This window comes from Lactuca virosa, chromosome 4 (genome assembly GCF_052849685.1).
Source record: "Lactuca virosa cultivar CGN04683 chromosome 4, Lactuca_virosa_CGN04683_v6, whole genome shotgun sequence".
In the NCBI taxonomy this organism is placed as follows: domain Eukaryota; kingdom Viridiplantae; phylum Streptophyta; class Magnoliopsida; order Asterales; family Asteraceae; genus Lactuca; species Lactuca virosa.
In genome coordinates, this window is record NC_136429.1 from 11,133,084 (window position 1) to 11,149,349 (window position 16,266).

Consider the following 16,266-nt stretch of genomic DNA (forward strand, 5'->3'; position numbering starts at 1 on the left):
TCTCTAAGGCATTCCCCAGAAAGATATTGGAAGCGAAGCTCGACTCATCATGGAATGAACCATATCAAGTAAGGTTCGATTACGCCTTTCAGCCACACCAGTAAGTTGTGGTGTTTTGGGAGGAGTCAATTGTGAAACGATTCCACATTCCTTTAGATAGTCGTGGAAATCGATACTAAGATACACCCCACCTCTGTCAGATCGAAGCATCTTTATCTTCCTACCCAATTGATTCTCGACCTCGTGCTTAAACTCTTTGAACCTTTCAAAAGTTTCCGATTATGTTTGATCAAGTAGATATACCCATATATGCTATAATCATTTGTAAATGTCACGTAGTATCGATTGGCATCCCTTGTAGCAGATCTGAAGGGCCCACACACATCCGTATGGATAAGGTCCATAATCCTTCACCTCTTTCACATGTTCCAGTGAAAGGTGATTTTGTCATCATTCCTAAAAGACAAGACTCGCATTCATCATATGAACTTAATTCAAATGATTCCAACACTCCATCCTTTTGGAGTTGGGCGATGCGTTTCTCGTTAATGTTCCCAAGACGACAATGCCACAAGCATGCTTTGTCTACACCATTAAACGAATCAATATGGAATACACTATTGCCTAAGTTATCAACACATGTCATAGTTTCATACACACTATTACAAGGTAAAGCTTTGAATATAAAAACACCATTTCTATAAACCAAAACTGAACCATTTTCATTATCAAATGAATATCGAAAACCTTGTCTGACAATGCATGAAATAAAATAATGCTTCTTTTCATTTCTGACGAATAATATCAATTAATCAAATCAACCCTAACCCCACTATCAAGCAGAAGCCTATGCGTCCCAATATTGGTAATAGGTAAAGAACCCTTATTACCCATGATCAGGTTCAACCTTCCATGCTCCATTTCCTTACTTTCTTTTAGCCCCTGCATATCAGAACAAATGTGAAAACCACATCCTGTATCAAGGACCCAAGAATGAGAAAGTTGTGTGTTATTGATTTGAATAGTGTATGTACCTGATGAGAATCCATATGGCTTGATCTTCTCCTCTTTCAACTCTTGAAGGTACTTTGGCAGCTTCTTCTCCAATACCTTTTTTCGCCACCATGAAAGCAAGTGGCCTCCTTTGGAATAGAATAGACCTTCGAATAAATGACTCTACTCTAAGTCCACAACCAAACAAGGAACAGGAAGTAGGGCAATAGTCATAGATTCTGAGTCTATAATATCCTTAATTATGTATAACCTTAGCGTATGCACTTAGTCATTATAGACCTACTAATAGGGGTCTTTAGTTTTCACATAAGTTGATCATAGTATCACCAAATACTCCTATAGTATTTTAATATTATGTTTGGTTCTTAACGATTTTCTTGTATGGGCGTTGGTAAGTTGATAGACTTGTTGTCCACCATGACTATTCCCCGACACATGCTAGTCATTTCTCGGACGAATATAGTTGATCAGGCTATATCCCTCCCAGACTTGATTGCATATCCCATGGAATATTCACATTGCACAACTCCTCTATTTTTAACTTTTGCGTTTTCCTTAGACATGACACTAAACCGGTATGCATGTATGTACTTTTAACAAGAAACTATTTATTTCTAAAAGTATAGTTATTTGAAAATGTTAATTCAGAGACCTTAGTCCCAATGCATTTATAGTTTGTATATCTTATGTGGTTCGATATACTTAGTTCACTATAAACAATGCTCTGATACCAATCTGTCATACCCCCAAACCAGGGACGGCGGAAACGTCCGGGGGTGGAGGACTTCATGTATAGTATCACAACAACGAGTATAATAGTGCTCAAAGTAAATACAACCATCATAAATATAATTGAAAAGGTTACACCATATTATATGTTTACATGTTTCAAAATCAATTACATTATGATGACAAAATGAACTGTTTGACGATTTAACGTCCCATCCTCAAAATGCTGTTGGTTTCCTGTTTCACTGATTTCCTGAGAATACAAGTAGTTTTGAAAAGTGTCAACAATTAAGTTGGTGAGTTCATAAGAGTTTTGTTTGAGAAAGAAACCGTTTTCCTTGTAAAAGCGACAGAGTATGTTTCCAGAAAACCCAATATTTTCTTTGTTAAGTATGAAATGAATGCTCCTATGTTATGCGATAATGAACCCTAGAAAGACCCATAGATTCCTTCTATAATCGCCCAACGTATATAAGTTATATAAAATTTAAGTTAAATAAACCGTTGAATATAATGGGTCTGCCCTAGGTCCACAACCAAACAAGGAACAGGAGATAAGGTTGGCCCACCAATTCTAAGTCGATTGAGACTAGATTCTTATATAACTCTAGCATATACACTTAGCAATTATAGCTGAAGTCTAGCAATTCTAGATGAGATGTAGTTTTAATAGAAATATGTTTCCAAAGAAAATCCAATATTTTCCTTATAAAAATCATGTAGTCCTAAATCCCAGGACCGAGGATATGTATGTGTTTTGTACTTATAGTGTTCCTAATAGTAATGTGTTTCCAAAGAAAATCCAATATTTTCCTTATAAACGTTATGTAGTCCTAAATCCCAGGACCGAGAATATATGTGTGTTTTGTACTTATAACGTATTTGTAGTTTTAAATAGATAAAACCCCTTTTCAAAGTAGAATTTTCCTTGTAAACTTGAAAGATTGTTAACTCCCTATGTGAGTCGCTATAACCATACTATGACGAGAAATAACCTGCACAACGTTTTTCAGACGTTAAGATACTATGACTCTTGTCACCCGCAGACCTGCCGTTCCGGCTGTAGCTAGCAGCGAGGTGTGGGGTGTCAATTCTAATATAGATCTATACACAATTATCACGCTCTCCCTACAAGAGACTCTGGTTATAACTTACAGGAATTGGGATCCCGTACTCGAACGTATAGGGAGAGAATTGCCTCACAACCTAAGTTAACTAGTTTACACATAGTTTGATATTAAAACCTCTTCCATGGAGGAAGTAAAATCACCTTTTATGAATAAATTAGTGATATGAAATCCTTAAACTATTACTATTATAGTTTATCATGTAGTATATAAAAAAAAACTCATTTGTTTTGAGAGTAAAACCTTTTTCACGTAGTAGAAATCCATAAACTATGCTTATTGTAGTTTATTATATGCGTTTGAAATGAATGAGTAAACCTTACCATGAATGACTAAATTTCAGTTTATGATGATAAACTAACAAGAAAATACATTTGATATTTAGAACTTATTGTTATGCACTTTGCTCAACATACTACAAAGTGTTATGAAAGTTGTAAGCTGTGAACTAGTTTTTGATATTTCTACATTGTTTTAGAAAATTCATAGAAAAATCATACGAAGTCGAAAACTAAATCTGTAAATTCTGAGAGTTCAAAAAATGTGTCTAGTTTAATCATAATTTTTATTATGATTTTTAGAAGTCTTTAACTTATGTTAAAATGTTCATATTCACAGACTGGTCCGAATTCGTTTCTGAAATGATAGGCAGTTTTGTAAAAATCACCATAAATCGTATAAAAATCGTATGGAGATGTGCAAGTAGTCATTTTAAAGGTATGAACCTTAACTATTTTGATATTAAACAGTTTTGAAAGATATTAAGTTTAAGATAGTCAAAACAGTCCGTGAGTAAGACTCAACTTTTCTGATGAAAGCTGTTGTTTGAGTTTAGTTAAGTTTTTGGTGTTTTAACTTGTATTCCCCCCCTAAAACTTGAAGAAAACATGAAAATGTAGGGGTATGAACTCACCTTGAGTGATTTCAGAAGATGGATGATGAAGAAGAGAAGTGTTCAACTCAAGAACACTTTAGAAGATGCTTGAAGATTCGAGGATCTAACAACAAATATGACGATATTTGTGTAAGGAACTCATGATTTGAGTGAAGAAATGTAAGGAAATAAAGTGTAGGATGAAGGTACTTACCAAAAGTGAAGGAAGAACTCAAGAACAACCCTTGAATCTCGAGTTTGAGAGGTAGAGAGAAAGTGAGAGAAGTGTGTTTGTTCTTCTTTGAGAAAGAGTGAATAATGAGGGGAGTGAAGTGAAGATTTCCAGCCCTTTGATCTGATTATGGGCTGGTGAAATAGTGTGAAAGGACAAATAATTGACTAGGCATGGAGGAATAGTGACTGAGGGTTGTACTATGAAGGTATGGGGAGGGGTTGCTTGTGTCATACACTAGATAAAGTCAACACTCCATCCATAAATCTTACCTATCAGATTTTATTCTTAGGCAAGGATTTTCCCCAAAATATAATTAAAATATGAATATTTAGAGTTTATTATGTTAAAGTACGAGTTTGGGTGAAAATCCCGCGTTAAAATCACGAAAAACGGACTCAAAACGCTAAAAATATTAAAAACCGGGTAGAAATTGCTAAAATCCGAAATTCAGGGCCGAAGGTGCGAAGGTTCGGCTCCTTAGGAGCATAGAACCGAAGGTAGGGTTCGGTTGTATATGGGAACCGAGAGGTCTCGCAGGCGACTCATCAGAAGGGACCGAAGGTAGTCTTCTCGGACCGAAGGTTAAGTTCGGTTTCTTAGCAGGTTCGGTTCGGGAGGTGGTTTCGGTTCTCAGGAGGTTTCGGTTCCTAAAGGGAGTTTCGGTTCTTAAGAGGGTTCGGCACCTTAAAGCTGTTTTTCGCGTAAACTTCCGTTTTCGAGCGGTTTTCGACTAAATTACAGGTCGGGATGCCCCGAGTGATTATAAGAAGTTGAGAGAGATTTTGAGAGAGATTTGGGAGAGATTTGACATACTTGGAGAGATTTGGGAGAGATTTGGGAGAGATTTGACATACTTGGAGAGATTTCTCATATAGAGAGAGGTTTGGGAGAGATTTCACATACTTGGAGAGATTTCTCATACAGAGAGAGATTTGGGAGAGATTTCACGCACTTGGAGAGATTTCTCATACAGAGAGAGATTTGGGAGAGATTTCACACACTTGGAGAGATTTCTCATACAGAGAGAGATTTGGGAGAGATTTCACATACTTGGAGAGATTTCTCATACAGAGAGAGATTTGGGAGAGATTTCACATACTTGGAGAGATTTCTCATACAGAGAGAGATTTGGGAGAGATTTCACATACTTGGAGAGATTTCTCATACAGAGAGAGATTTGGGAGAGATTTCACATATTTGTAGAGATTTCTCATACAGAGAGAGATTTGGTAGAGATTTCACATACTTGGAGAGATTTCTCATACAGAGAGAGATTTGGGAGGGATTTCACATACTTGGAGAGATTTCTCATATAGAGAGATTTGGGAGAGATTTCACATACTTGGAGAGATTTTAAATAGAGAGAGATAGAGTGAAAGAGATTGAGAGAGACTTCGTTTGCGGCCTTTTTAAGTGTTTGGCTTCGTAACGCAAGGTTTGTACATCTCGTTAAGTCTCGTTATGATTGTTATATGCCCCCGAGGGTTAAGGAATAATGTTTTATCGAATAGTTTCATCACTTGCCCTGATTAGGGTTTAGAATTTCCGAACACGTGAAAACTCTAAGTGATACTTTGTATTAAGATTGCGAGTAGTACAATAAGAATCATAATGGAAACCCTAATATACAAGGGTTAGATGAGTTGACCGGTTTGACTTGTTGACTTTGGTTGACTTTGACTTGGCCAAAAATTGACGGTTGTCACATATCATATCGAATTAACGTGCCGCTAAACCACACACGCTCCATCAATAATTATAATTTTCGAGTTGTTCCATCATCTTAACTTTATAGTCCTAAATTGGTGTTTTGGTTAGCCACACACGCTCTACTAACGACTTATAAAGAATGATGTGTGTATTCATGGATTAGCATACATTTCACATTTTTCCTAAAGTAGCTAGAGTGGTTTTTTTTTAAAAGTTATAGTGCTTTATATCATTATATTTTTAATGAGATTGTGTCCTATCGAACCGTTCGGTTAACGACACTCCACCACACAGGGGATCGGTGGGTGAAAAGGACACTCATTCAACGGTCATTTTATAGGTCGTTTCCTTATACCTCCTTTATAGCATGGTTTCGTAAATGAGGTCTACTATTGATTCGACTGGCTTTTCTTATACATATAGTAATTAAACGTTTAATAATATATATAAGGTGTATTTTAAAACTTTTCAAAAGACAAGGTTTAAATATTAATTATCTAAATTAATCAATTTAAACCAATTTGATTTAATCTTTATCTTTTAATTAAACAATTAGTTTAATTAATTAAATTAATTAAATCATATAGGAATTAAATATTTATCTTAACTGAAAAATTAATTAAATAATTCAAATTTAATCTTATCCTTCTAATTTTCGAAAATTAGGGTTAGGGTTACCAAGTTTCAGTTGTTCAAATTTTAAGGCATTTAAAATAACACGATAAGGAAACTAGAAACCCTAGTCAAATTTCGAAAATAAGGCATGGAGGCTAGGGTTTCAAGAAACAAGAAACCCTACAAAAGTCAAAAATTGCAAGAGCTAGTGTTTATTCTCGATAAACCCTAATCTTGATCAATTCACCTCATGTATAATCAATAAAAAAATGGCTTTAATACCACCGATGAGTTATATAGGTTATCAAAAACATGTAAAGCGTAAAATCTTAACTCTTAAGTTCACATGCAACCAATAAGGATCTAATTTTCTCTAATTGATAGCAACATACAATGAACATCAAGAATCCTAGAGAAACCCTATGAATTTCGAAAATTGCAAAAGTAGGGTTTACATACCTTAGATTGATTATAGAAAAAAAAATCTCTTGATCCTTTCCTTTGGTTCTTCTGAAAGCTAGCACCAAAAGTTTAGTGTCTCTAATGGCTTGTACCCAAACCCTAGAAACTAGAAGATAAGTGGAGAAAGGAGAGGGGAGAGCAAATTCGGCTATTCTCTTGGGAGTAGGAGTGGACGAAAATGAGGTACCCAAGGGGTCCTATTTATAGCTGGTAGGAAAACCCTGGACACCCTAATCTTGAATGAAATAATAATATTTCATATTCAAGATATTATCCAGTATCCTTATCTCCGGGAGGCTTCCAGAAACCCTATCCAGGGCTAGCCAAAACCGTCCCCTTTAAGGAAGGTTCTGGAATCCTTCCTTGTTCAACTATTAAATAGTTACAATTTAAGTCCTTGCACCTTTAATTAATTATAATTAACCTAGAATTAAATCTAAATTAATTATGATTAATCCTTAATTAATTATTACTATTTCCAATTAATATATTAATCCTATAATATATTAACAAATTATTTATTACAATTTATTAATCATATAATAAATTAATACATCAACCTCTCTCTCCAAATGGCATTCTATTCGGTTACTAGTTATGAGGGCAACCCAAAAAAGACTTTGCTTTTAATTCAAGTATATACCAATTTAGTTATGAGCTTAGACACCTTAATCCAAAAAAACTCGGTTCTTAGATGGAGACTTCAAGACCTCCCACTGCATAATCGCCTCGATTTTGGTCGGATCGACCAAAATTCTGTTCTAATTGACGAGGTGTCCCAAGAACTGGACCTCTCGCAACCAGAACTCGTACTTGGAGAACTTAGCATATAGTATCTCCTTCCCCATCACTCCAAGTAACTCTCGCAGGTGCTCCTCATGTTATTCCCTAGTATTGGAGTAGACCAGAATATCATCAATGAAAACAATGACCGACCGATCGAGCATCGATCTGTATACTTGGTTCATTAAATCCATGAATGTTGCAGGTGCATTGGTGAGCCCTAAAGACCTTACCACAGACTCATAGTGCCTATATCGAGTCCAAAAAGTTGTCTTCTCCACATTCTCCTCTCTGACACACCCTGCAACTGATCGAAAAGATCATCAATCCTCAGAAGTGGGTAACAGTTCTTCACCATCAACTTATTAAACTCCCAGTAATCTATGAACATTCGATGAGAACCGCCCTTCTTCTTCACAAACAAAATTGGTGCTCCCTAAGGTGAACTGCTCGGCTGGATAAACTGGTTGCCCAACAGCTCCTGGAGCTGAGATGACAACTCCTGCATCTCAGGCGGTGCGGAGCGATACAATGCCTTAGCAACCGGGGTCGCACCGGGGATCAGATCGATCCTAAACACCACATGCCTTACGGGAGGCACAATGGGTAGATCCTCCTGGAAAACATTTGGAAACTCCCTAACCACTGGCACATCTAAAATTGACTTCTTCCCCTCAACTCGAGTGTCAACCACATACGTGAGCTATCCTGAACATCCATGCTGGAGATACCGCCTAGCCCTGGAAGCCGAACAGAATGTTGAACCAACCCTTAGGGTTCGAACCACCACAAGCTGCCTCTCACAATCAATCATGGCTTCAAATATTCTCAGTCAGTCCATCCCTACGATCACACACACATCTCACATAGGGATGAGAATCAAGTCAATTGGGTAGGGCACCCCGAATATCTCCAAGGTACAACCATGGAAAATGCTCGAATCAGAAACCTTGTGTTCGTTGGCGATGGAAACTCGCAATGGACACTCCAACTCTCCAAGGGTCATACCGAAACCCCTACTGAAAGACTGAGATACAAACGACTGACTCGCCCCCGAGTCAAAAAGCACAATAGCAGGTAAAGAATTCACTAAGAATGTACCTATCAGGAACATAAACATAAGCATGTCAATCTCTTTATTTGCACCAACAATCCATTTTTTGCCACTTTCATTCTTTTTTTAGTATATGTTAGCAATTTTAACTTTTCTACTTTGGTAAGTGAACGTGTACATGTTCATTAAGTATCTGATTCTTTTATGAGTCTCTTTTGGTTGTATTATAATCGGACATCTTAGTTGGTAGTGTTCCACCATGACAAAAGTCCATGTCTATCATTTGTTGTTAGTAGTTAAAGCTGTAGAATAACAAAAATCATGAAACGATTTAAACTCGTGGGGTTAGGTTGTCATATAAAGTCCATGTCTTGCTATTTCGCAATCAAGATTCACGTATTTTGTGGTCTTTTCTTGATAATCAAAAAAACGATATAGGTGTTCTCCGAATATGACCTTTTTTTGTTAACAGCTGTAAAACTAAATATCCAAATAAATAACAAAAGATAAATTTTACATAACTGAGTTGTTAACAAATATTGAAATGAATAACCACCTGAGTTGTATAATTTTTTTATGTTTCAAGTTTCTTTTACATAGTCATTCTGTTAAGCATCAGTTTTAACTGATTAGTTCTCTAGTCAATTAAACTTCTTGATTTCATTTGATAGTTGGTTGTTAATTGGTACTTTGGTAGTATTATATAGGGCTTATGTTCCATTTTACATGAATATATGAAAGCTCTCTGAAACCAAGCTTTCATATATCCATGTAATCAAATATTATTTTAGGATATTTTAAGATTTTACTTAATAATCAGGTACACTTCTGCTACACGTATAAATACATCAAACGAGCCGCAAGATTATTTCTTTTTTCTTCAATTTTCTACAATGTGGTTTAAAAACAAAAAACAAAGACACACCCATACAAAAACAAAACATAACACAACAAAACACTTGAGTTACATGCTACATTTGAATTCAACAAAACACAACAGACACAAACATTAACCAAGTTTATGCAGCTGCAGTGATGCAATCAATTGCTTGTTTGCATATTCCGGTCATTGTTGCCTCAGGACCATACACCTAGAAAAACAAATTTATTACGAATTGTTGGTCGGTCAAACTTGGTCAATTCAAAACATACGTTTATTCATTGGACTGAGACAGATGTCAATGGGACATAAATTACAGTCTTTTGTTCGCTCTTTTTTGAATCCGACAAAAGTATTGTGATTGTTGTCATACTGACATCAGTCTATGTCCCACAGTCCCAATACAACCTGTTCTGTTCTGTCATGTCATGTCATGCCATGTCTTGCATAACAAATGCAGTTTAAGGAAATATAAAAAAAAAAGGTTTACCTCAATTGGGATGCCAATTTCTTCTCCGAGTGCACGCATCCTTGCAAGTCCTCTTTGGTAATTTGGACCTCCTCTCCTTACATAGATATGCATGTTTGCAGCTTTCAACTTAGACTCCTATAACAATAAACAAATATGTCAAAACCCGTTTAACTTTCCAATTTTACCATAAAAAAAAAACTAACTTTTCAAGATCTATGAATAAAAATGAGTAACCTTCTCTTTCATTGCGCGAATGATGCCATTGAATGTGGCTGCAACATCTGTGAAGTTAGCAATTCCACCTCCTACTACCAAAGCTCTCTTTTGCCCATCCGGATCAGCAGTTGCACACTGTTCAGTTGTTACACGACACAAATTATCATATAATGACATAAATGCCCTTTCTAACATTATTATTAATGGGGATTGAGTGGCTTACATCAATGACAACTCTAGCATACTGCAAAACCTCCTCTTCATTTGGTGCACCACTGTATTCTGCATAATTTCCAAGCTCAGAAGCATAACCAAGATCTCCAACCTGTTTTACAATATAGATGATTTTATAAGAAAAAAAAATTATTCGATATAAATTTGGATAATTAAATTATAAGAATGGAATGGGAAACAAACATACTGTATCGGCATATATGACACTGGCACCTCCACCTGCAACCATGGTCCAAATTCTTCCCTTTGGATTAAGAACTGTAAACTTCAAAGATGCACTAGTCTGCAATGTTTTTGTATGATTTAATTAATCACAATTATATTTTTATAAATTTTCATCAAGTGAATTTGTTGTACCTTTTCATCTAGTCCATGAATAAAGCTTTCTGTGGCACTCATAACTCTTCCAAAAGGCAATGGGAACTCAATGTTGCCCCACCTGAGAAATAAGAAGCAAATGTAAGTAAGACCTTTTTACCCTTAATCAAATCCCCATTAAGTAAAAAAGAAACAGCACCTAAGATGACAATAGAAGGCTGTTACATATTAATTATATGGAGAATCACAGAAAACAATCATACTTTTTGAAGTTCTTGAAAGCAGCAGTGTCATCAAGCTCTCCTCTCATATCAAGAGGATAAGGTTTTCCATCAACCAAGGTGAAAGGGTTCATTTCTAGGAAAGTGAAGTCAAGATCTGAATATACACAAAAACAAAAAAGATCAATGATCGGCTTACATAGTTAAGTAATGAGAGCAGAGATTTTCAAAGAATATACAAATTTACCTATAAATAGAGTGTATATAGATTTGATAAAGTCCTCAATTACAGGTTTGATCTGCATCATTAGAGAAATAAGTATCCAAGATTCAAAATGCACAAATAATGAGAGAATTACAATAAGCTCACCTCCAATGGAAGAGTTGCAACAAGTGGAGCGCATATCTCTTGATTCAAAGACATCCCAGTTGGTAAAAAGATTGTCTTGACCTGAAACCCGAAAAAAAAAATTATCAATGAATAAGAAAAAACTAGAGTAAATTTTGGAACAAATGAAGAATTATGAAATACACACACGTACCTTGTCCCAATTCTCTTCAATGTCAATTCCTCCACATTCTGAAAAACTAATGCTACACCCTAATCGCTCAGAAACAATGTTGATATAAAACTCATCATTGTGTGGAATAAAAGGTTCAACAATGAATGTGGTTATGGGACCTTTGCATCCTCCCATCTCAACCTCTTTGCCAAGTCGTGCTTTTACAAATTCAGAAACTTGGGCTAAATCAAGATTTAGAGCAACGAGTCCACTTTTCCCACGTTTCCCAAACAACATGTCGGGCTTCACAACCAATTTGGATGAGGATAGCCAAGGTTCCCTCTCGATTAGCTCATTCAAGTCGGTTGATTCTGTAACCTAATGTATCAGAAATGAAATATGTCATTCTCCCACCTCAAAATACTGTTCGATTTATGTTACGAACTAGCAAACTACATAATTTTTTCCACAACGTAATGAATTTGTAAATTTGGATCTAGCTTCTTAGATTTTCTGGTTAGCTACTGTACAGATCCGTTTGAAATACTTGCTAATGATCCAATGGTGATCTACAGTTGCTAATTGGTTTTGACATGAAAAGCATAAGCAATTTTAAGTTGCAAAATCAGATGAAACTTTCCCTTTGCAATTCAATAGGAAAATCCTCGTTTGCTTGGGAACAAAGGGGCTAAAACTTCAATCGACCCCTATAAGAATTAGGGCTACATATAATAAATCTTACGAATCTAACACAAAAAGGAGTCTCTTTACCTGTGCAGATTTAATAGCCAATTCGGAACCAGAAATCCTCTTAAAATGCTCCTTCACCAGCCTTTTGGAATCATACTCTCTGATCTTCTTACGTGCCATTATCGTTCCTTAAAAACCCTGTTCTTCCCCAAATTGAAAACCACAGATCTCAACTCAGATATCAAATAACGAAATCAGATCGCTAACTTTGATCAAAGTTTTGATCAATTTAAGAAATACCAAGATGATATAAGTTCACATAGAAGTTGTGAAACTTTGGAAACTTACAGTTGTGAGATCGTTCGATGGCTGTGAGAGATTAAATGCAGAGCAAATATATTCACTAAGAACACCAACTAATTTATAGTTGCAAAGTTGTGATTTTTTTCAATTAATTACTTTACTGTTTTGTTTTTTTCCCGGCGGGAAGAAGGGTGCTATGTTTTGGACTTTTAGAGTAGTTGCCTTTTCCATTTATGAAAAAAACTCAATTATCAGCCAGGGATTTTTATTTTTGTACCTAAAATTAACAAATTTAAAAGATTGATTTCATTCTATTATATTCAATATATTCAATTTGTTCTAAAAACATATATATATATATATATATATATATATATATATATATATATATATATATATATATATATAATTCTATTATATTCAATATATTCAATTTGTTCTAAAAACATATATATATATATATATATATATATATATATATATATATATATAATATCGCAATCTATTAATTTTTCTTAATTTTAAACATCGTATCATAATCATGCATGATAAGAAATTCGGATTTTTGTTTATGACAATGATTTGTATCGTAATTTGATTATTATTTGAAGTGGAATGACTTTAAGTTGACAACAATATTGGAATTTGGTTTTAAATTAAATAATCGTTGGTATATGCGGGATCGTATTTTTTAGTGGTGTTTGAACTTTGCCGAATAAAGTCAATTCATAGTCACGTAGATTTTAATATAATATTTTTACTAAAAAAGCATACGTATAAAACAATAAAACTCAGAATTCAGAAATGTAAGCTACATAGTTAAATTCTTTTATTATAATAAAAACATGCAAATTGTATCATGGAGTACGAAAATAGTCGATTACCTACTCTCAGCCCTCCAATAAGGTAAAACTTGTAGCACACCATCGATTATTACACTTGAAGACTTTATAAATTAATTATTCAAATATATCGAAACAAATAAATTCCTTTTAAGTAAAGATATATCAAATCTGTTCGCGCCTTCCATTCAACAATGTTGTATTTATATAAGTAAATCCCGTTAATTAAGGGATGTAAATTTAAAACATAAATACAAATATCTTATCTCTACTATAATAAATGAAGATAATTTTGTCATATGTCAATCTATGATAAATTTTGACATTTGTAATTTTGTGATATTTTTTAAATAAATAATATTCACATGTTAATTTATGGGTTTTTTTCAATTTTTAAAATTAAAAAGTCATATAATATTTATACTTATATATGTAAAGTATCAAATGTAATAAATATTATACTAAATTGCAATTAATATGTTTCTTCATTTCTTATTTCAAAATTTTATTTTAAAAAATGCTTATTATTTATATTTTAATATTTTATTTTCTTTAATCAACTCGTGTAATACACGAGTTTTACATGTAGTTACAAATATAAATACAAAATATATTCTGGCCCCCACAACTTGAGCGGGAGGGGACAAATGCCCGAGCTGTTTTTGAAAATCGATGAAAAGTTGGCGAGGCAGACCTTTGGAAAAAAAAATTATTTGTATATTGTTGGGTGGCGAGATGTTAAAACACGGACGTGACCGAGAGCAACCTTTTCCCACACGAGAAGGTTGCGAAGCCAGCACGTTTCGACAACCGCACGACACTCGGCTTCGGCATTCAATAAGGTGTCAGGCATCCGACCTAGTCTCCATCATATAAGGTTATCTATTAACAATACACAGTAGTTAGAGATTGACCAACGTGTATCTAGGCATCCGGCCTAGTCTCCATCGGTATAGAAGATGAGATGGGGAAGCGTTGTGAAACACTATTCGTTGGGGTAATTTTAAAAACAAATGATTCTAATTCAAATAGTTTTCAAATTTTGAAAGTGTGGAAGATACGGTCCAAAAGTCCAATACAAAATAGCGAGGTAGAAACAATTAATACCAAAACATAGTTTAAATAAACCACTACAAGGTTGTGACCTTCTAAAAGTCATCGTGATCTCTAATCCTCTTCGTTGGTGTCCTCGGTTTGAGTACATTTCAAAATATAGTGTCAGTGCGATGAAATTATACGACTGGGCCAAACCTCACCTGGGAGACAGAGGACGACATGATGAGTCGTTATCCACATCTATTTGTTGATGCATGATTCCGGAACGGTATCATCCTAAGGGGAAGAGAATTGTAACATCCATGTTTCTCGCCAGGAATTAATAAGATGATGTAATTGTAATGGTTAACAATTGTAACCTTTATATGAAGTAAATAAAGATAATTATTGAGTATTATGTGTTCTATGTGTAGTTATATGTACTATATGTGCTTAAAGTGATATAATAAAAGAAGAAATAAAACACGTGTCTTAAGTAGAATAATAATTAGGCCGAATAACCTTGATGAAATTCAGAGTAGTCGTGATGAGGATTCCGAGGATATAAGGAACGCTCAAAGCGAGCTTAGAATGAAGAAGTTGTGACTCGTTGAAGTTTCGCGTTCTACCCGATGCGGTAACGCGTGTTGTAAATATGAATTTTAGATAGGTCGCTTATTAGCCTAAGCAATCTAAATGAAAGTCGTTGTAATCATAAAACCAAGAGCATGCATATAAAGAACGTCCAAATCTGACTTCGTATCAGGAAGTTACGAATTTTCGAAGTTTCAGCCCAACAATGCAGACACAGAAATCGAATTTTAGATCGGTTAATTGTTAGCCGAAACAATCTAAACAAGAGTTGAAGATCTCATTAATGGGATCCCAACGATATAAAGACAGTCGAAAACGGAGTTTGTATGTAAAAGTTATGAATTTTACACGGTCGTTAACAATGTAATCTTCGTAGACTGTTAAGTTTAAGATCGGTTGAGAAATAGCCGACGGGGTCTAAATTTAGTACTTGGAAATACCTACGCATAGATATAGAGAACGTCGAAAACGGAGTTCATATGGCCGATATATGAGTTTTTAAAAGTTCAGCCCGTACCTACCCCATCAGCAACATGGCTCCACCCACTGATTGCCACGTGTCCTTTTCTGGGAGGAAGAGTAGCAACCAAGCTTGGGGGCGACGCGTGCCCTCTTTGTGTGTGACATGCCTACCCCAAATTCATCTTATAAATAGCTTTCTCCTGCTCATTTGATCTCCACACTACACACAAACTTCTCTTTCGAGTTTCTCTCGATTTTAGCCCAAAATTTCTTATTATTTAGGGTATTTTGGTGAAGCCCAGAGGCCTTGAGATCCCGACATCTAGTAGCTAGCAAACTGGAGTTCTGTCAGTGCAATTTTTGGACTTCTGTCTAGGAAATCTATGTAAGCTAAATTACACTCAACCATATCTTAGTGTAATTCATATTTATATTCATAGTCGTTGTTATGAATCTATAAATAAGATTTATAAGTAATTTCATGTCATTATACTGATTGATCACCTTACGGGAGAGGTGCCTAGAATGGTCGTGTTTGGCTTGGTTGTTGGATTTTATAAAGGTTATACGCTGAAATGGTCCTGCCTCCCAATTTTTCTGCCTGGCTGATCCTTATTTGATAGAACTCTCAGTATACATTGGGATTATTAAGGAATCTAGACTATTAATTAGTCACAAGAAATAATAAACTAAGAATTAGTGATAATTGAGCCTAGGTCACGTAAAAGGAAAGGCTAAGTGTTGAAGCGAAGCGCTGTCCAACTTTCCAGTCTTCACTTTAACAAGTGAGTGCATAGTTACTTTCAGCTTACACATAGATATAAAGTATCTAGATGATTAAATGATATGTGTGCCTATTATATGTATTACTTGGTATCTGAAATTAAATCAAT

At 35.0% G+C, this 16,266-nt stretch overlaps 1 protein-coding gene across 1 annotated transcript; it reads right to left on the minus strand.

The window, feature by feature from the left end:
• Positions 1-9,447: 9,447 nt before the first annotated feature.
• Positions 9,448-12,615, minus strand: LOC145169324 (ATP-citrate synthase alpha chain protein 2). Its single transcript, XM_079087899.1, has 12 exons — positions 12,486-12,615; positions 12,219-12,335; positions 11,487-11,825; positions 11,315-11,395; positions 11,192-11,243; positions 10,987-11,101; positions 10,763-10,844; positions 10,593-10,688; positions 10,395-10,496; positions 10,190-10,306; positions 9,974-10,090; positions 9,448-9,694 (listed from the first exon to the last, which is right to left on the minus strand). Exons 2-12 carry the CDS (start codon positions 12,315-12,317, stop codon positions 9,623-9,625), a joined length of 1,272 nt encoding a protein of 423 aa, XP_078944025.1. The 5' UTR covers positions 12,318-12,335; positions 12,486-12,615; the 3' UTR covers positions 9,448-9,622.
• Between the last annotated feature and the right edge of the window lie 3,651 nt (positions 12,616-16,266).